The sequence below is a fragment of the Panicum virgatum genome, chromosome 5N (assembly GCF_016808335.1).
Source record: "Panicum virgatum strain AP13 chromosome 5N, P.virgatum_v5, whole genome shotgun sequence".
NCBI classification, from domain to species: Eukaryota; Viridiplantae; Streptophyta; class Magnoliopsida; order Poales; family Poaceae; genus Panicum; species Panicum virgatum.
This window is the reverse complement of record NC_053149.1, coordinates 69,278,483-69,300,258: the sequence shown is the minus strand read 5'-3', so window position 1 is coordinate 69,300,258 and position 21,776 is coordinate 69,278,483. Positions and strand designations below refer to the sequence as shown.

The following is a 21,776-nucleotide window of genomic DNA, read 5'->3' as shown; positions in this document are numbered from 1 at the left end:
CCAGGATCCTGAAGGCAACCAAGCAAGCAAGCAACCCAACTGGCTGAACAGAGCACATTGATTGCGTCTCCCTGTTGCATTTTCAGGCAGGCAACCGGTGCACCTCACACACTGACACTGTGGAGGAGCCCTAATGGTATCCAGCCAGTGCTTTCATTGCCAAGGGCTAGCTTGCAGGCTTCGGCTAGGCAACTGCCATCGGCACAATGACACGCCCTTTCTTCTTCTTCTGCCTCCTGCTGGCGAGCAAAGTCATCAGCCATTGCCGGCCTTGCTGCTGTGTTGCTTTCATGTGTCTACTTGCTGGTTAAAGCTGATCGCCATCAGAGGATTCTCATGGGAGATGGAGACCCCTGGCTTGTTCTGTCTTGGATTCCCTTGGAGGGAAGGGAAGGGAAGGTAACCCAACCACCTTCCCTGCTGGTCAAGGTCTGCCGCCACAAGCCACAAGTGAATGGATGTGTTAATGGAGAGGGAGTGGTTCAGTTGCTAGGCTGCTGGCTATTCCGATCCAAAGGAAGCCTCTTCTTCCACTCCACCAACACCTTTTTCCCCTGTTCCTCCGGCCTCCACCGCCGTACCCCGGCCGCCCATCCCCGTGGGATCTGGGCTCCACTCCGGCCACCGCATGGGCATTTGGAGTGCCTGTGCTGTGCTGGCTTGGAAGAATGCTCACTCTCCCAGTCTCCCTCAACAGGCATTGCTCCCATGCAGAGCAGGTTCAGAGAGAGACGTCTCCTTGGCATTGGCATGGTACGGTCAGCAAGCGCCAACAAATTAGAGTTCGGGCCTGAGTTGCTTGTTGAGCCCTGCAAGCTGCTCGAGCTAGCACAAATCAAAGGGGGCAGTAGCAATCTCAACTTGGAACTTGTCAGTTCACGCATGTGTTCACTGATCATTTGACTGGTGATTAACAAACAAACCAATGGCCCCCAGCACACAAGTGGCGTTCACTGAACCCAACCCCAACCTGCCTATCATTGCGCCATCGATCGGTGATGAATGAGAGGAGAATGCAATGCACAGTTGTATTCCTCATCAAGATGTTGTACATATACATATACATGGGCAGTGCCCCTCGAGCGCAGCGAGCACGCGCGGAAGCCGCGGAACGTGGTGACCGCGGCGGGCGTGGCGAGCGTGGCGAGCGTGGTCCTGGATATCAGGAACGCCTAACTGACAGCCGCGAGGCAATCTATCTAGAGCGCGTGGAGCTAGCCACGTTGACACCCCCCAGTTCGAGCGTCGGTTACAATGATCAAACTGGTACAAAAATCATCAAACAATGCCGAAGGCAACCCCTTGGTCATGATGTCGGCGAGCTGCTGTCGAGTCGGGACGTGGAGCACGCGAACGTCGCCGACGGCGACCTTCTCGCGAACAAAGTGGACGTCCAGCTCGACGTGCTTCGTGCGGCCGTGGTGCACCGGGTTCTCGGAGAGGTAGACGGCAGAAACATTGTCGCAGCAGATGATCGTCGCCGTGTCCACCGGAATGTGAAGTTCACCAAGAAGATGGCGTAGCCAGCAGCATTCAGCAGCTGCGTTGGCCACACCCCGATACTCCCCTTCGGCACTTGATCGCGACACAATGGCCTGCCTCTTGGACGACCATGGCACCAAGGAGTCACCAAAGAACACACAGAACCCAGAAGTGGAGCACCGTGTATCAGGGCACCCGGCCCAGTCGGCATCAGAGTAGGCAACAAGGGACGGCGACGTCGATCTGCGCAGCTGAAGACCTTTGCTGGTTGTGCCACGAACGTACCGCAGGATGCGTTTGACGAAGCTCCAATGCACATCACGCGGATCCTGCATGTGCAGGCAAGCTTGTTGAACAGCATAGGAGAGATCGGGACGCGTCAGTGTTAGATACTGAAGCGCGCCCACAACGCTGCGGTAGAATGTCGGGTCCTGGAGAGGAGCACCAGAGGAATTAGAAATCTTGGGCTTGGTGTCCACCGGAGTTGGGGCAGGCTTGCAGTCGACCATGCCGGCGCGTTCCAGGAGCTCATCCGAGTACTGGGTTTGTGACAGGAAGAACCCACTGGAGTCGCGGCGAACTTGAATGCCGAGGAAGAAGTGCAAGGGGCCCAAGTCCTTTATGGCGAACTCATGGCCCAGCTGGTCGATCAGTCGATGCAGAAGAGCTGAGGATGACGCGGACAGTACGATGTCATCGACGTACAGGAGTAGATGAGCAGCTTCGGAGCCCTTTGAGTACACGAACAGCGAGCTGTCGGACTTGGAGGCAGTGAAGCCCAGCTGGAGCAGATGTGTGGCGAACCGCTGGAACCATGCTCGTGGCGCCTGTTTCAAGCCGTAGAGCGACTTCTGAAGGAGACACACTGCATTAGGCATGGTGGGATCGACAAAGCCGCTCAGTTGTTGACAGTAGACTTGCTCCGTGAGATCGCCATGGAGGAAGGCGTTCTTCACGTCTAGTTGATGCACTGGCCAGTCACGAGCAGCAGCAAGGTGCAGCATGGTGCGAATGGTTGCTGGCTTGACAACAGGAGAGAAGGTTTGGTCGAAGTCGAGGCCGGGGCGCTGAGAGAAGCCACGGACAACCCAATGCGCTTTGCGACGCTACAAGGTGCCATCGGCATGGAATTTGTTCTTGAAAATCCATTTGCCAGTGATCACATGAGCACGGGATGGACGAGGTACAAGTTCCCATGTCCCATTGCGCCGTAGAGCGTCAAACTCCTCCTGCATTGCCTGAAACTAAGCGGGATCACGCAGGGCAGAACGCACAGAGCGCGGTATGTCATCGACGGTGGCGATGTTGGCGTAGCGGGGGTTCGGCTTGATGATGCCAGCCTTGCGTCAAGTGACCATCGAGTGGCCCGGAGGAGGCGAGCTCGGCGAAGACGTGGCAGTAGGCTCGGGGAAGAGCACCGGTGATGTCGTCACGGTCGGGGTCGGCGCAGCGTCGTGCACCGGGAGTGAAGACAAAGCAGGATCCAATGGTGGCACAGCAGCAGTGCTCGGCGACGGGTGAGTCTGATCGTGGTTCGGTGACGACGACCGTGCAGGGGTTGGGGAGGATCGCCCGATCGGTGATGTTGCCGGAGGTTGGGCCACCGTAGGTGCTGGTGGTGCACGGGCAGGACGACGTCCAGGCTGCGCGGGCAGCAGAACCTGTTCAACTGGAACAGATGGTTGTCGTGGAGAAGCAGCAGGCACCTGCGACACCTGTTGAAAGGGAAACATCAGCTCGTCGAAAATGACGTGCCGAGATGTCAGTACGCGGCGAGACTCCGGATCTTAGCACCGGTACCCCTTGACATTGTCAGGGTAGCCAAGGAACACGCAGGGGCGAGAACGTGGTTCCAGTTTATGTGGAGTGGTGGCAGTGGTGTTGGGGAAGCACTGGCAACCAAACACGCGTAGGTGGGAGTACTCGGGTTCGTGGCCAAACAGAAGAAGGAAAGGTGTGGCATGGCTGCGCGAGGTGCACGAGCGTCGGTTGAGGAGATGTGTTGCAGTGTGCAACGCATCAGGCCAGAACGACGACGGTATGGAGGCGTGTATGAGCATCGTGCGAACACTGTCATTGAGAGTGCGCAAGATGCGCTCGGCGTGGCCATTTTGCTGCGAGGTGAAGGGGCAGGAGAGACGAAGGACGATGCCATGAGCAGCGAGAAAGGAGCGAAACGCCTTGTTATCGAACTCCTTGCCATTGTCCGTCTGGAACGCAAGAATGGGGCGATCGAACTGAGTTTGCACGAACGCATGGAAGCAAATGAGTGTTGGCAACACATCGGATTTGTGTTTGAGAGGAAATGTCCAGACGTAGTGGGAGTAGTCGTCAAGCACCACAAGGTAGAATTGGCAACCAGAGTTGCTGAGGACCGGCGAGGTCCAGACATCATAGTGCAAGAGACAGAAAGGATATGGAGAAACATGTAAAGGTTCATTGAAAGTTTGCCTAACATGTTTGCCAAGACGACAAGAAGTACAGGCATGTTTTTGGGAAGGAGTACAGGTAAAATCTAAGTTATGAAGCAGGCGCCTAAGAGCTGGATGTCCTGGGTGACCAAGACGAGCGTGCCAGAGATCGACTGAGGCATGGAGGCCGTGTGAAGGCGTCGTGGATGTGGACACGGGGTAGAGGTCGCCGTTGCTATCACTGTGGAGAATAACCTCCTTGCTGCGAAGATCCTTTACAGAAAAACCGAGAGGGTCAAATTCAACAGAAACTTGGTTGTCCCGTGTTAGCTTACGCACGGACACAAGATTCTTAATCAAGGAGGGAGAGACAAGAACGTCACGAAGATGCAAGGGAGAGGAAGATGTTGACAGGGTGGATGGGCCAGCACAGTGCACAGGCAAGGAAGCACCGTTGCCAACAACTATGCGAGAGAAGGAGGGATAGGTGGAGGAAAGCATACCCGCGTCGCCGGCCATGTGCGTCGACGCTCCAGTGTCGAACACCCAGTCACGGGCACTCGGTGGAGAGGGCTGGAGCGTCAAGCCGGTGAGAGCCTGGTAGAGCGCAGGAGGAAGAGTGCCGGCCGGTGCGTGTTGTGCAGTCAGGGACTGCGGGGGCGCCGATCCAGGGCGAGTGCCCAGAACGCCAGCGCCGGGCGCGCCGGGAGGAAGTTGTCCAAGGGGCCAAGCCTGGACAACGCCGGTCCAGGGATTGACCCAAGACATCACGGCGCCGCCATGCGTGGGCGCAGGAGCTGCGGCGGTCGGAGAAGCAGACGAGGCACCACCAGTGCGTCCTGACTGCTTCTTACGCTTGCGAGGGCGAGCGGAGCCGCTGTTGGAGCCGCCGGAGGAGTAGGGGTGGAGTTGTTGGTGACGCCGATGGGTGCATTGGTAGGAGCGCCGGTGGGGGTGGTGGAACGAGCCGTGGAAAGGAGAGCAGTGGAGGCCGTCTTCTGGGCACGATTAGCGATCCAGGCTTCGTCCTGGTGCAGGAAGGAGCGGGCCTGAAGGAAGGGCATCCTGGACGTGGAGATCGTGGGCGCGCAGTGGGCAAGCTTGTCGCTGAGGCCACTGAGCAGGGTGATGACGAGCTCCTGATCGGTGAGGGGGGATCCAAGATCGCGGAGGACGTCGACGACGCGCTTGATGTTGGCCCAGTAGTCGGTCACAGACAGATCACCTTGGCTGAGGGCGTGGAGACGCTGGCGAGCCTGGGCGGTGCGCTGGATGACATTATCGAGGAACTGCGAGCCGATGGTGGACCACACGGTGTAGGCGTCGTTGTTGGGTTGGATCACGGCGGAGAGCAGCTCGTCGGAGAGGGTGGAGTAGAGCCAGGAGACGATGCAGATGTCGATTTGGATCCACTCGGTGTCGTCGAACTGAAGACGGGCGTTGACGGTGCCGTCGACGTGATCCATGAGTCCGAGCTTGCGGAAGGCGATGAGGAAGAAGGTGCGCCATGTCCCGAAGTTGTCGCCGCCGAGATCAAGAACCACAGAGACGTGAGACTTGATGTTGATGAGCTGCGCGGTGGTGGCGGAGATGGCTGCGGGCGGCGGAGCGAAAGGGTTGGTGCCGGAGGAGGAGCTAGAGCTCGACATGGCGGCGGAGGAGGGTAGAACGAGAAGCGGAAGCCGTTGTTGAGGACCGAAGGTCGTCTGATACCATGAATGAGAGGAGAATGCAATGCACAGTTGTATTCCTCATCAAGATGTTGTACATATACATGGCATTGCTCCTCGAGCGCAGCGAGCATGCGCGGAAGCCGCGGAACGTGGTGACCGCGGCGGGCGTGGCGAGCGCGGCGCGAGGCGAGCGTGGCGAGCGTGGTCCTGGATATCAGGAACGCCTAACAGACAGCCGCGAGGCAATCTATCTAGAGCGCCTTGAGCTAGCCACGTTGACAGGTGCAAATAATCTCCCTTTTTTTTTCAGTTCGTCCATGCAGGGTAGCGTCTGCAGGACTGTCATTTTTTTTTTGTACCTTTTGCACATCATTCATTGGGTTCTTTTTCTTTCGTAGTACTAGCAGTGCGATGCATTTTGTTTTCCGCTGGTCCATGCCTGCCATGGGAGATTGGGAGATGATGACTCGGACGAGATGCCGTGGTGGGTTGGTTGTCAGTTGGTGGTGGAGGCTGGAGGTTGCTGTTGGAGTGATGTGAGAAAAAAATATTGTTGGTGGTTGGAGATTGTTATTGGAGTGGTGTGATAAAAAAATATTGTTGGCTAGTGCTAGAGCAGAACAGTAGAATAAGGTGGAAGAGGGTAAGCCCCACTACAGTACCCTCGGCGTCCTTGCCCTGAAAACTAGCGCTCGTTCCTTGGCGTGTGTCACGGTGTGGCATGGCCCGCGCTCCAGTCCTTTGCATCGCGGTGACGATGGCTTGCGAGGAGGAATAGGGATGGATTCGGCGACGATGGCTTGCGAGGAGGAATAGGGATGGATTCGGTGACGATGGCTTGCGAGGAGGAATAGGGATGGATTCGTATGGGATACGGATGAAATCGGATCCGAATGTTATTTTTTACCACATTTTAATTCGGATACGAATGCGAATGCAGATCTAATCGAATACGAATACAAAACGGATAGTTCGAATCCGAATTCGAATCCGGATACCTTCTCGATTTGAAACATAGAGCTATCGCAAGTATCAATTTATTTTGCCAACAATTTTATAGTAGATCAAAATTATTATACATGTAGGGAGTAAAAGATTAGAAGATAGCTAATAAAAAAATATAATTATCTAAGTATAGATTTTATATTAAATATATAATACTAAATTTAAAGGTAAAATAAATAAATATATAAGTACTTAATAATTAAGATATATAAAAAAGATTTTATCATTAAATAAATAATTAATTTGACTCGTATAAAATAATTTTAATCATGAAATAAATATATTAAATAGTTAAAGTTAATTTTTATATCATTACTAATTTTAATAAATATATTATTAGTTATCTAGCTTTCTAAATAATTTAAATAGTGTACATCATTAAGTAATTAGGTATAAAGATAAGTTTAAGATTATCTCGCTAGTCACTTTTTCTTTGCGAATACGGACGGATACGGATGTTATTGGATATTCCTCGAATACGAATATGGAATCGGATAGAGAAAAATTCTCAAAGTCGGATTCGGATGCATCCAAATGACATTCATATTAAAATCGAATACGAATACGAATATCCATATTTACATTTTAAGCGAATACGAATACAGATAATTCAGATGTTCAGCCATCCGGATTCATCCTTAAGGAGGAACAAGGTAGGTAGGGTAGGGCAAGGGCCGGACCCTGGTGTGGCGCCCATGATCCATGGACTTTTTCGTTGCCCTGGGCGCCTTGGCTGCAGGCTGAGAGGTGAGCTGGGCACGAGAGCGACGGGGCCAGTTCGTGGGTTGACATTTGATGAGACGGACGGAGGACGGGGGTGATGGATGGATTGACGGATTTGGTCTTGGGAAAGGGAGCAAGCAACCGCGCTGACACATCGCGCCTTGGAAAAGGGAGCTTGAGAGGTGGCGTCTGCCAAGCGCGACACGGCCGGCCGGCCGCCCCTGCTGGCTGCTGTGCTGCCGTCGGGAGTGCCGTGGCCCGTGAGCGAGCTCCCAAGATGCTGGCTGCTGGCGCCGGCAAGCAACTCCCCTCCCGGTCGGCGCGTCCCGGGGCAGCGTGCGGCCGCGCGCACGTAACCACATGCATGCCGTCGCCGAGCCCGGCCGGCCGGCACATGCGCTTGGTTGGTTAGTTGGTTGATCCGATCCGATCCGATGGACTAGCTAGCTAATCCATCATCTTCCTCCCCTGATCATTGATCAAGCGGCGGCCTCTGCCAATCACCACTCCTCTCGTCTCGGGCGCCGGCCTGTTCGTGCAAGCAACAACAAGCATGGCAACCGAAAGCAGGTGGGGGCATGTGGGTGATTAACTAGAGCAAGAGTAACAAGGGCCTGCGTGTGCTACTAATAAGTTATTAGCAGTAGTAATGTGCCGTGATACGTGCAGAGGCACGTTCAGAATCATTTCCCAGACAAGGCACCGCCACAACAAAACACTTGTGATTCAGAATCCATGTGCTATCTTCAGGCGCTCGTACTAAAGAAAGGGGTCAAGAATCCATGGATGGGGACAGGATCGTAAAAAGGGTTGTTCTACGATTGTGCACGGATTTCTTTCTCGCTCCTGCTGGCCCTGTCTAGTTTGCAAAAAAATTCAACAGTGTCCGTCACATCGAATCTTCGGATACATACATGAAATATTAAATACAGTTAAAAAATTAACTAATTACACAGTCTAACTGATTAGCACGAGCTGAATCTTTTAAGCTTAATTAGTTCATAATTAGATATTATTTACCAAGTAACAACGAAACGTACTACAATACAAAAAAATCCAAAATTTTCACCAACTAAACACATTAAAGTGTTCAAAATAGAGGAGACAGAACCGTTTTTGCTTTATGGTCACTTGAGACCCAAGAGGATGGTAAACCACTTTGTTTGTTGAGCCTCCTGGCATAAACTACCGCATGCTGTTGCTTTGACTAGCCGGGCTGTACGACGCATCCATGGCTCATCTCAAAATTCCTTGCTTCATCCACAATGTGTGACCTAACATGACTAGATTATCGTTTTAGGAAAGATGTCTGGCACCAATTAGCAACTTGTGAAATCTGAGCAATGCCGAGTTGGTCTGGCCAATGACCAGCAGGAGTATCCACACAACCCTGATGATTGACCTAATCATGATAGGATATACACTGTAGTATATCAGTGTATGTGACCAACTGGCAAGAGTTCTGGTTTTGCATTACAAGCAAGAGTGCTGGATGTTCCATCCATGGATGTGTTCGGCAAACTGGAGCTGGAATGGTGTGAGGAGAAAATACTGTTGGGCTGGCTGGAGCTGGCTGCCGAACGCATAGCGTTGGATGCAGGGAAGATCCACGATTTCTACCCACCTCATTCATTAGTTTACCATTGCTGTACTCGCTGTTGGCAGCCAGCCATCATAATTCCTCATCCTCGCTGCAGAGCCTATTCAGATTCAGATCCATCGCTGCCAACCTTTCAAATGCGGTAGTACTCGAAGTGTGGGATTCAAGCTAACCCGGTGCAAGAAACCACCCCAATCCGGGACGTTCTCCTTCCAGACGAGCTTCCTCTCGGTACCAACTGATCCTTTGTCAGGCACCGTCTCCGTGACATCAGAGTCGCCCGCCCGCCCGCCCGCCCGCCCCCGTTGCGTGAGAAGGGCACCAGGCACGTCGCCATCGCAGCCCACCAGCCGGCAGCGAGCCACAGTGCAGTGCATGGACTCACACCCATGGCTTGCTCCGGCGGCCAATGGCGTCGTCCCCTGTGGCCCTGTTGCTCGCGTTGCGTCCGTGGCCTGTCACCCCGCCCGTGCGACGCCGTGCTGCGTCGCGTCCGCGGCGGGCAAGGCCAAGGGAGCGGAGGCCGCCGGAGGCAGGAGGACACTCTGTACCCGCAGGGCCGCATTGAAACCGGGGAACCGTGCAGAATCAATCCGTCCAGCGATTGATGGCGATCTCTGCAGTGTGATTGCCGCTGTCTCATCGACCGCCCACCCCCCCCCCCCCCCCCCCAGCGCCTGCTGCCTGCTGCCTGCTGCCTGCTGGGAAGAAAGAGGAGAGGCTTCCTCTGTGCCTGACGACTGCGACGGCGGCGTCTTGCTTGGCGAACGAAATCATGAATTCATGGGTTGGGTGTTTTAGTTGCCTCGGGTAAAGTTTTTGAAAGGATATTTTTCTATATTTAAAATATTAAATATATATTAATCACAAAATAAATTACAGAACTCGTTTGTAAATCGCGAGACGAATCTAATGAGCCTAATTAATCCATTATTAGAGATTGTTTAATGTAGAATTACTGTAACAATTTAGCGTCTAATTATAGCCTAATTAGATTTATTAGATTCGTCTTGCGATTTACAGGCAAACCGTGCAATGCATTTTTCATTTTATCTAGATTTAAGTCATGCAGGTGCCGGAATTTTTTTTTTGAAATTTTAAACTTCACAACGAAACAAAGAGTTACTCTTACTGTCCAATCAGGACGGCTTTGACTCTCTTTGTTTCCCCGATGCTGACCAGCTATTAAACCGTCCGGTTACTGTCAACACTCAACACCTGCCTCCAAGGTCCAGACTCCAGAATCCCTTCCTGGTTTGAACCCTGATGAAACATGAAAGACATGGAGCATGCGGCGCAAGTCAAATACTCAAACTGCGAGGTTATGACAGCGATTTTCCTTCTTCCCCGTAGTTGAAAATTGAAATCTCAACTAGCGAAGAAAAACCTCCGGTGTTGTCTGTCTGCTAAGCAGCGGTTACACTACACGCGTCAGTTTCAGATGCTGCCGCTCACTTCATTTTCTGGAGCAACTCGGCGCCTCGGCGGTGACCTCACTCGTGCGTCATGACCACCGCGATCCCCTCCAAGCTGCATCACATATCGACATGGCCGCAAATGGGGCTCAATGGAGCCATCGGTTGCAGAAACGCATCTGCCTCTAGCTCTTAAGTACTTAGGGACAGCGACCGTGTGAATCAGCCGTCTCATAGCAAGGCTAATGATTTAGCCTTTCTGTTGGCTGCAAAAATCTTTGTAGCTCATCTCTTAGCTCATTAGTATAGTGATTTAGCTATTCACTGTTAATATATATCCCACTTATCTATCTCACAAATTTTTTTAGTTCTTGTGTCGAAGTTGACTGTAAGCTAATAGCCCCCATTTTTTCTCTCTTCTCCACCTCAGCATTAAGCTTTTTTATAGTCCACCATAATACTAGCTCTCAGTACGCGGGAACAATTCCCCCAAATCTTTCATCCCGCTCCAACAAATATTCGCCTCGATTTGATTCAAAGCGGCGCGAGGTGAGCTAGCCGCTTCCGCTTGTGCTGGGCATCTGCAGCAGTTGGGCCAGGACCAGACCGGACCGGAGCCATCAGGATTACACCGAGATTATTCCTATTCGTCTTCGTCTTCCTCTCGCCAGGACGCCAGCAGCAGGTTTCTTATTCCTGAGAGCAAGGCCCCCTGAGGAAGAAAGGTATCTGGCCTCTGCCTCTTGCCAATCAGTGAGAGTATCAGGAACCTTATCATCGTCTCCTTTCCGCATCCCCTCCCCTCCTCCTAAGTGCACTGCCCTTTTCTGGCCTGCCTTTCTCCCCCTGCTCAAATCCTCACCTTTATTCTGCCCCCTTTTTGTGCCTGATTCTTGCTTTGTATATATGCCCTGTCTTCCTGTTCCTTGCACTGAAGCTGTGCTGGGGTTGATCTCTGCTCGTGTCTTGCAATGCTGGGGCATCAGTTCCTTGTGGAGCTTGGCTTGCTTTGATTTCCATTTCTGCTTAACAGTGTGTTGAGATCCCACAAATTTCTCCACTCTTTCCAAACTTTCCATCACATCAAAATCACATCGAAATATTAAATATAGCAAATGACTCATGCATGAAGTACTAAATATAGGTAAATAAAAAAACTAATTGCATAGTTTTGATGTACGTTGCGAGACGAATCTTTTGAGCCTAGTTAGCCTATAACAAGACAATATTTATCGCAAACAAATAAAAAATGCTACAGTGCTACAGTGTCCGATGTGACTTTTTCTACTAACTTTTCAAGGATCTAAACACACCCTAAGTTATAAGTTATGTGCGCTTGGTTTGCAGTTGGCGCAGGTGTTTTGTGACAGCAAGAAATCGAAAAGAGGATGGGAGATGCGTCAGAGCATAGCGTCAGTGAGGTTGCTGTGGTTCACACTTCACTCCAGACAACATAAGATGGAACTCTGGGAGGACGTTGACACAGCAGACGATGATTAATTGCCAAAAGGGAACTGATTAATTTCTCGCTAATTAACACTCCGGATTCGCGACGAGCTCAAACATAGCAAAGCGATTCGCTTTTTCTTTTTCTGTCTTGTTTGAGCTCGATCTTCTTCTTCTCTCTATTGCTTGCTAGGTGCTTAGGATTCCTACGAGATCAGAAGGGCACGGGTGGGCGCGTTCATTAGAACATGGCGCCCGTGATTAACGGCCTAGTCAACTCTACTCCTCTCAATTTGAGGCGACGCTGCAGCTGCTGCCGCCGCCATTGCTGCTGCTTCCTTCGTCGTCGTCATGCTCCTGGTCGCCGGCCTCGGAGGTGTCGGTGACGCACGACGACGCAGACGACGGCGACGAAGGCATCTCCTCCGCATCGTCATCTTCCCGGCCGCGGTGCGCCGCCGGCTTGGTCCTCTTGAATATGCGGCAGACCACCCAGTCGGCCGCCGCGCCATGGCAGCTCACCTGAATCGATTCACCACGAAAGAGCAATTAGCGGCCGTCGCGATTCAAAGGTTATACCATCTGGACCATGAATGCTACAGCGCGCTTACATGGGTCGCGGTCGAGCTGCCGGCGGCGGCGCAGCCGTGGAAGGGGTGGAGGCCGGCGGGGAGGAGGCGGTACTCGTGCATGGCCCAGTCGGTGCGCGCGGCGCCGCGGGCGCGTCCGCGGCAGAAGACGAGCGTCCGCTTGGTGCCGACGGGGCGCTTGCACCGCGGCGAGACAACGAGTTTCTCCTTCCCGGACGGCCTCCAGACGCCGGTGCCGGCCGCCCTGGCCACGCCGCCGCCCTTTCGCCAGCACCGCGTCGCCGGGCGGTAGAAGAAGAAGCGCTCGCCGTCGGCGTCGCCGCCGCCGCCGCCGCCGCCGCCGCCTGCTGCGACCGGGCCGGTACGCACGGTAAGCTCGGATCAATGCCAATGCGGATAGCAGGGACGCGGCGTGGCGATCGAGCGCGAGAGAACGGCACACGGTACGGTACCTGGCGGCAGGAGGTCCCACGGGTGGAGGCGCGCGAGGTCGGCGTCGGGGATGATGCCGGCGGGGAGCGGGCAGGCGAGCGCCTTGCGGCGGAGGTAGTGCAGCAGCAGTTCCTCGTCGGTGGGGCGGAAGCGGAAGCCGATGGGCAGCCCCGCGACGGGCGCCCCGGCGGGCCCCTGCATCCGCCACGCGCCACCCGGCCGCCCCTCCATCGCCGGCGAAGGAGCACGCGAGATCCGGGATTGGCCTCCCGGTTGGGCGGTTGCTCGCTCGATCCGCGCGGTGGCAGCCGGCGGCGGGTAGATATTAGATAGGCCGTGATTTTTGGTTTGGTGGGATCTCGCGGCGGCCTCGTCCTGTGGAGGAGCGGAAACGGGGGCCGTCGGGCCGGCCGTTTTATAGGGGCCGCGGTGGCGTGAACCGGACTCAACCTCAAACTCAACTGCCCCTCATCTCGGGCTCTTCCTTTTTGGAGTCTCCTACTACTCCTCCTGCGACGAAACGCCTCCCCTCCCGAACAAGGCACTGCCACGAGGACCCGGACAGTGTCCCGTGACCGTGGGAGAAGAGCATTGGCCATGGCCATTGCTAGTGCCTGTTGAATTCAAGCTCTGCATTGCATTGCATCGCGTTGCTGCACAGTTTCAGCGTGGATTTTTTTCCTTTTCTTTTTTTGCAAAGATTAGTAGTAGAAGCACTGCTCTTTTCAGGCTGGTTCCAACGGGGTCGGTCGGTACCGACCCGGCTACCGACCCGCGCCGGTCGGTAAGCGCGGAAACCGAGAGCGCGGGGCGGTAGCGCTACCGACCGGCCGGGCGGTCGGTACCGACCGGCGTTGGAGCCGCGCAGCGGTCGGTACCGACTGGTCGGTACCGACCCCGCGTCCGGTCGGCTGCCACACGGCGCTCTGTGATTGGCCAACGGCTGCCACGTCAGCGCCACGTCAGCTAGACGTTGCAATTAGCCGTTTTTGACAGTTTGGACTCCAAAAAATTCGAAAAAAATTCCAAAAAAATCACAAATTTCGTCCCCAACTCATCTATAAATAGAGAGGGCTGGTTGGAGCTCATTCCACACCTCTCACTCCCCATTTTGCTGTGTCAATTTAAATCATAGAGCAACGCGTTCTGAAATGGTTAAGTCTGGAATGGAGAAGCTGACGTGGCGCTGATGTGGCTGTGGGCTGAGGCTGCAGGCTGACTGATGGAGCGCTGGGGTCGAGTGGGCTGGCGAGAACTGACGTGGCGCTGACGTGGCTGTGGGCTGGGGCTGCAGACCCGCTGTTGGAACCAGCCTCATGGGTTTGGGTTTCGATTTGCCCACGGAACAAGGCACCTCGTGTCGTGTCATCTGACTCATGTCTACTCATCTGCCCCGATTTACATGTCGCCCAGAAACGGAGATTCCCCTCACAGCCCCGATTTTCTAGTGGTTAAAGCGGGACGGAAGGAGTAGTTAGTAGTTATAGTTTGTTTAGATCATTTTGTATTTTATATTTTTATACTTTTGGAAGAGAATTTTTAATATTTAAAATATTAAATATAGACTAATTACAAATCTCGTCTGTAAACTACGAGACGAATTTAATGAGACTAATTAATCCATTATCAGAGCATGTTTACTGTAGATTACTGTAGCAATTTAGTGTCAAATCACGTCCTAATTAGGCTCATTAGATTCGCCTCGCGATTTAAATCTATTTGTGTAATGTGATTTATTTTCCGACTACATTTAGGACACCATGCAAGCGATTTATAAAAATTTTACATTTTGCGTTTTTTGGATCTAAACAAGACCTTAGTAGTTCAGTGCGCTGTCTGTGCTCTCTCTGGTTTCGAGGTACTAGTACTACGGTGCGGTTCCTTCCCGTTCATGGGCTTTCCTCCTTGCCCTTTTGTTGACGCGAAATTGGCCAACACACAAGCGCTAGAACGCGCAGAATCGCAACGATCGCAACCGGACGAAGTGCCCCGGCGACCGGTCAGACCGGTCGCGCCAACCGGTAAGACCGGTTGGGCGCAGAGAGCTTCGCGAAGACCTAGAACCTCAAGCTCGGGAGGGACCCCGTCAGAGCTCGAAGATCTAGGGTTGTCTTGAGGTCGGCAGGCCACTCAAGACGCCCTTGAACGCCATAGAGACGAGCAAAGAACAGCACGAGGTTGGAAAAGTTAGGGTTTGGAGAAAAATAGGAAAAGTGTAAATTGATTGATTCGATTGGGTAGCAGGACCTCAATTGGCCGTGGCCTTTATATTTATAGGCCGGGGAAGACGTACCCCTTCCAAATTGAGTTACAAACGGATTCCAAATTACAATCCCTAACTCTACTCGGACTCCACACGCCCAGACCGGTCTGATCGGTCGGCCCAACCGGTCGGCCTCGGTGTTTGCCAATTTTGGCCTCCAACATATTCCTCCTGCCTTTTTGGTGAGCTTTGCAAGCCAAAAAGTAAATACCAGAAGCTAGCCTAGTTACATAAATTTGAACAGAAAGTACAAGGCCAAAATAATGCTAAGGGCATGTTGACGCAAAAATCAACACACTGGAATCCGAGGGCAAGTGTTCGCCAAGCACGGAAAGTGAACCAAGCGTGCCAGTCAATTTGACCTGAAATTGACAAGGGAGAAAACAAAGTCAAATTCGAGAGCGTATCGGCTGGGATTCCGAATATCTCTCAGATGGGCGTATTGGCAAGCTTTGCCGATATTATGGACGCCGATACTTGAAAGAACTCGTCGAAAAAGAAAAGAAAAGGCGAAGTCGGTGAAAAGTGCAAAGGAATTGTAAAGTTTGTTGTATTGGATGTGTATCAAACTTTTTCGGTCCCTTACAACTCATATTTATAGCCTAGCGCTATCAAGTCCTAGCCGATTACGGCAAACGTTACTTGACCCTAAAGAAAAGACTATCTAAAAGATAAACTACTTAAAATATTACAACCGAATCATCAAGATTTTTGTAGAGTCCGGATCCTCTTCTCCTTCCTTGAATTCATCGGCAACTTTTCCATCGGCCGAGCATCAGAGCTGGCGGATTAGCATATTCGCAGAATATTCTCCTGGCCCATCGGACGGACTCCCATCGGCCGATTCCTACACTGTACATACTTTAGTTTCTTTTGAATCGGCCATCTTTCCTACACCGAAATCACCTTCCTTGGCACGTGTCAAAAAACGGTGTCAACAGGGCGATACTTTATACCGGCCGTCTTCATCTTCAAGCGTCTTGCCACACACTGGGGTAGTATTTCTTCAAGTATCTTCCATTAAGTGCTCGTGGAAGACGCTCTCCTTGCATCGTCTCCACCATATAAGAATTCCCAAAGATAACCTTGACGATCTTGTACGGTCCTTCTCAACTTGGCGACCACTTGCCGAACTTATTGCTCTTTGTCCTAAGAGGCAATATTGTATTCCAAACCAGCTCACCAACCTGAAAAGACTTTGCTCTTACCTTCTTGTTGTAAGCTCTACCACCCGAATCTTGTCCTTCTCAATTTCCTTCAAAACTTGCATCCGCTTGTCACTTACTTCATCAATATTGTCCATCATCAAGTTATAGTAATCAACAGCGGAAAGGTCATTTTGTTTAGCCAATCTACAAGCGTCCAGATTCACCTCAACGGGCAAAACGGCCTCTTGACCATAAACAAGCTCAAAAAGAGTTATTTTAGTAGCACCATGTCTAGATATACGATGAGCCCACAATGCCTCAGATAAAACCTCATGCCACCTCCTGGGATTCTCCTCTATCTTTTTATTGATGAGATTTATCAAGACCTTATTACTAGACTCGGCCTGACCATTGACCTGAGCATAATATGGAGATGAATTGAGCATCTTAATCTTGTATGATTCGGCAAAATCACGTATCTCCTTTGAAATATAAGATGAACCTTGATCCGTTGTCAAAGTTTGAGGAATACCGAATCTATGAATAATATGCTCTGTAATAAATTCAATTACCTCCCGGTGTGTCATATTCTTCAAAGGAACCGTTTCGGTCCACTTAGTAAAGTAATTCGTAGCAACCAACACGAAACGATATCCCTTTGAAGAAGGGGGATTAATCTGACCAATGAAATCCAACCCCCAACCTCTGAACGGCCATGACTTGATAATAGGATGTAATAACACAGCAGACACTAACTGAATATTACCAAAAATTTGACATTCTTCACACTCTTTATAATTTCTAAAACAATCCGCCATCATAGTTGGCCAATAAAAACCGGCTCTCCTCAGCAACTACTTCATTTTAGGAGCCGATTGATGTGTACCACAGATGCCTTCATGAACTTCCCCCATAGCAACACGGGCCTGATTAGAATCTAAGCACTTGAGAAGTACATCTTCGGCGGTTCGACGATAAAGCTCATCGCCGATCAAAATATATTTAAATACCAAATGCTGAATACTCCTTTCTGCACTATGACCAGGGTCCTTTAAATATGTCACAATAGGCACCCTCCAATCAACAACCTCAGCCTTCCCTTTGGAAACGGAAGTAGCGACCGACTTGCTATTTTCAGCAGGGAGACCGGTCAGACCGGTCGGGGCATCCGGTCTGACCGGTTCGTCCAGAATCAGTAACTCAGCTGTTGCTCGCATCGGCTTTCTCATGTTAAAATATTTTTTAGTAACATCATAACCAGATGCTTGCTGAGCCAGAGCATTTGCCTTCTTATTACTATCTCTTGAAATATGTCGGATTACAAATTCATCAAAGCAAGAGATAACATCAAGGCATTTATCAAGATATGCATTTAAAGACCCGTTATAGCATTCGCATACCTTTGACACTTGTTGCACCACTAGAAGTGAATCACTATAAGCTTCTACATGTTTAACGCCTATTGATTCCAAGAACTCCAAGCCAAATAGAAGTGCCTCATATTCAACTTGGTTATTCGTGCGCTCTTCTTCTAACCGATTTGAGAACTCAAAAATAGTACCACTCGGAGAAATCAAAACAACACCAATCCCTCGTATCCGCATCAATGAGTCGTCGGCCAACATATGTGATAACATATTTCTTTTCTTCGGTCTCTTGAGTCAAAACTGCACCAATATCTTTGTCTTCCGCAACCACATAAAGCCTAAAAGGAATACCTCTCTTAGGTGCCTTGAGAGCGCCTTGAGAACCGGTGGTGAAGACAAATACTTCTTGATCTTCTCAAAAGCCTCTTGCTGTTCTGTCCCCCAAGTAAATTCAGCTTCGTTCTTCAACCGAAGAATAGGAGTGAAAGCATCTATCTTTTCGGACAAGTTAGATATAAACCTTCTCAAATAATTCACCTTGCCCAGAAACTTTCGCAAGTCTTTCTTGCAAGCAGGAGCCTCTATTTTCTTCATGGCTTCAATTCTCTTTGGATCAATCTCTATGCCCTTCTCATGAATAACGAAGGCTAAGAACTTCCCAGCCGATACACCAAAAGCACACTTGAGCGGATTCATCTTCAATCCATACTGACGCATTCTCTCAAAAATAAACCTCAAATCAGCCAAATGATGACTCAAGCCGGCCGATTTGACCACAATATCATCAATATAAACTTCCAATATAATACCAATCAAGTCATGGAAGATCAAATTCATAGCTCTTTGATAAGTAACACCAGCATTCTCGTAACGTCCCGCCTCCCCGAGGCCGGGCCCGCTTACATCTGGCTGCTTTTTAGGACATAAACTGTCCTCACAGACCAACACCAGTCTTTTCTGCACACTTTGTCCTCACTCGTGCGCACCCGGGAATAACTTCCCAGTCGGTGACCCATCCCCAAATTTCTCCGGGCCAAGCACGCTTAACCTCGGAGTTCTTTGGAGACCGGCTTCCGGCAAAGAAGTTGCAACTTGTTGGTATGAGTATTCTATTAATCCTATTAAGCCCTGGGTCGGGGTGTCACATGCTCACCCCCTTAAGAGACCGACGTCCTCGTCGGTTAATCCCAAGCCAGGAACGTCCTCTCTTGGCCACGTCCCATACGTCCAGTGCCAGCAGCCCATGTGCCACGTCCGTGCATCCAGTGCCAACGGCGCATCCCAGATGCCCGCGCACTGACCCGCCACGCGCCCGTGCACATGCCGGTGGCATCTGCGCCCCACGCGCCTGTGCTCATGCCTCCGTACTTACACCCGTATGTGCCCGTGAAACCGCGAGAGTCGGCTCTGATACCAGCTGTAGCAGCACCGCCCAAATTAAACCGGCTTAAGTGCACTAACCATCATCTTAATACTTAATCAAGTTACTGTGCACTTAAAACGGTGTAATCTGACAGGCTGTCGGGTAATTCCCGATTAAACTACTGTACTCCAGGATCACAATTGCACTAGTAGACCCGTACGAAGACGAGCACAGATGATACCAGCATACAGAAGTCTTCAAATTAATTTACAACACCGGTTTTACATAAAAGGTTCGAATACAAACGATAGAGTTTAAAACACAGCGGAAGTTTAAAATTGAGTTCGAAATACAATACGATAACCACGACGACGATACAAGGTGAGCTCCACATCCTGCCCACCGATGTGATGCCAACTTGCCCGATCTTCACGGGGAAGACGGGGCCCACACGACGGTCCACCCAGGAGGAAGCGGTTGTCCAATCCAGGACGCACATACCTCCTCGAAGTCAGCGGGAACGCAACCTGCTTAGAAGGGTTACAACAACAACCCTGAGTATACTAATACTCAGCAAGGCTTACCCGACTTTGGGTATACTTAGCCCATTACCTAGACATGCAAAGCTTTTTGGCTCTGGAGTTCTTTTGCTGAAAGGCTACTAGAAGTGAATCCTTACTTTCAATATTTTAGCTCCATTTAGTACAGCGAGTATTAACTAAATTCGCCTAAACATCTAGAGCACACATGGTGGATCAGATTAATTCTTCAAAACAACAGGTACAACATTCCATCGCTACCTTTCAATACTTATTCCACTTCTTACTACGATGTGACGCAGTGACCAAGGTTCTCTTAACCGAGAGAGACGGCGAATCGATCCGATTTTAACCTTGCAAGGTGGACCTAACTCACACGACACGCGTAAACCCCGTCGGGCCACACACGTCAACTGTTCCAATCATCACCCCGACGTCTGAATCACGCCTGCCAAAACCCGGGTGAAGAGTCCCTCACGGCGAACTCCCGGAGAACCCGGAGGTGACATACTATCCAACACCCGCCATCATTCCACTCCCAGAGTAGCAGGTCGCGATTCAAAGTATCGTTGCAAATCAGGTAATTAGCTTACCGGTTTCGACTACCTCCTACTTCCGGCATGTGGTTAGTACTGTTCAAACTCGGTCATCAGGGCCAACAACGGTACGGTCCTCAATCGACACAGGCGGAAGTTCATTTTCTCATCTATTCCATACCAATACTCCTACTTATTTCCGCCCGGTCTCCAATTCCCTTTACTCATCAACTCATTTCAAAGCCATAGCTAAGGGATCAAGATCCTAAACTCGCGAGTGACAGTAATCACTCGACTTCTACCGAAATCCTATTTAGCAGAGCATTTCTATCGACACCTGCATACTAGTATAGGCCCACGGTACCTAGGGAAAACATGCATACTATGGTTCCATGCAACTCCTAGAACATAAATGCACCATACTTAAATAAACATTGAATACTTTAAATTATGGTTATGCTCCGGGGCTTGCCTTGCAGGTCAGCGGGGTTAACGAAATCTTCTAGAGCGGGCTCAATGGCGTCCTTCTGCTGCTCTTCTGCTCGTGGCTCCTGGACCGGCTCAGCAACTAGCTCGTGGACAGCTTCGTTCGCGGCGTCTACACGAATAAAAATATGCCATGCAACCGTTAAGACACAGTGCGAAGCATGAGTGCTTATGAGAAGATGCATTTCAAAATGAAGAAATGCTATGCAGCTCAGAAGTTCAACTCATTTAGCCTGAAGTGTTTCCTTCCAAAAACAACTACTAACTTGCTTGGGGTAGCAGGGATTAAAACAGAGGCTTGTTTTGCATGTAAGAAACAATTAACTAACAACAATTACAAAGAAAAGAGCATGGCTAGGAATAAATTATAAGCAAAACCCTAACTTGCTTACAATATCTAGCAACACAATTAAACAGTGTAACATGAAAGTAGTAAAGCATGCCTCACAAATTTTTCCAACAATTAACGACGATAGAAAAATATTTCTTTTAACCCTAGAAAAGGAAAACAACACTAACAGATCCACAACCAAGCACATAGGCCATGCATCTGAAAATTTTACAGTGGACTACACATGATAAGATGAGGCTACTAAAATATTTTCAGAATTTTTAGATCAACAGAACAGCAGAAATAAAATAGACAATCTCAAACACAAAGTAAAATCTAGTGGGGCATAAAACTGACATTTGACACCCATGGGTATTTTTCTTCTAAAGATCTCAGTTTTAGGAACCTAACAAAATTTACTTTGCATTTTTAGGAATTTTCTGCGAATTTCTATGCAATTTAGAACTATCAGCCGAATAAAGAAATGGAAAACATGAAAAGGGGGGCTGACAGCCGGGCCCCACTTGCCAGTGGCCCAGCCCGCCCCCACTCCTCTGTTTTGCGCCGCACGCCACAGGGCGCTGCCGGCAGCCCGCGGCGGCACTCCCCTCCGGCGGGGGCCGACCGGCGGCGTTGCGGCGGGGCCCCACGTCCGGGACGGGCAGGCTGCCCCGGGGCGCATGGCGGGGCCCACGCGCACGCACAGGACGGCCCTGCGACCGCGCGGCGGTGAGACCAGGCCGGGGGCGGCGGCGGCTAGCGGCGGCGCCGAGCCGTTCCGGCTACGGTGGCGCAAGGCTGCCACGGCAAGGGGCGGCGCGAACTTCGGGGAGGCCGAGCGGCTGCGAAGCTCGCGGTGGTGGCTCGGGAGCGAGCGCAGGGAGGCCCGGCGGCGGGTGCGGGCGGCGCGCAGCGCGTCCGCGGCGGCGCGACGGCAAAACGGCGGCGACGGCCGCGGATTCGGGT

The 21,776-nt window shown here is 51.1% G+C and overlaps 1 protein-coding gene across 2 annotated transcripts; it reads right to left on the bottom strand.

The window, feature by feature from the left end:
- Positions 1 to 11,786: 11,786 nt before the first annotated feature.
- LOC120676210 (NAC domain-containing protein 83-like) lies at positions 11,787 to 13,177 on the bottom strand. Of its 2 annotated transcripts, none has more exons than XM_039957444.1 (3): positions 12,798 to 13,177; positions 12,367 to 12,689; positions 11,787 to 12,277 (listed from the first exon to the last, which is right to left on the bottom strand). In XM_039957444.1, the coding sequence occupies exons 1-3, from the start codon at positions 13,006 to 13,008 to the stop codon at positions 12,044 to 12,046; spliced, it is 768 nt and encodes a 255-aa protein (XP_039813378.1). In that variant the 5' UTR covers positions 13,009 to 13,177; the 3' UTR covers positions 11,787 to 12,043. The 2 variants fall into 2 exon arrangements, with proteins under 2 accessions (XP_039813378.1, XP_039813377.1); XM_039957443.1 differs by having other exon boundaries at positions 12,367 to 12,692; positions 12,798 to 13,176.
- Between the last annotated feature and the right edge of the window lie 8,599 nt (positions 13,178 to 21,776).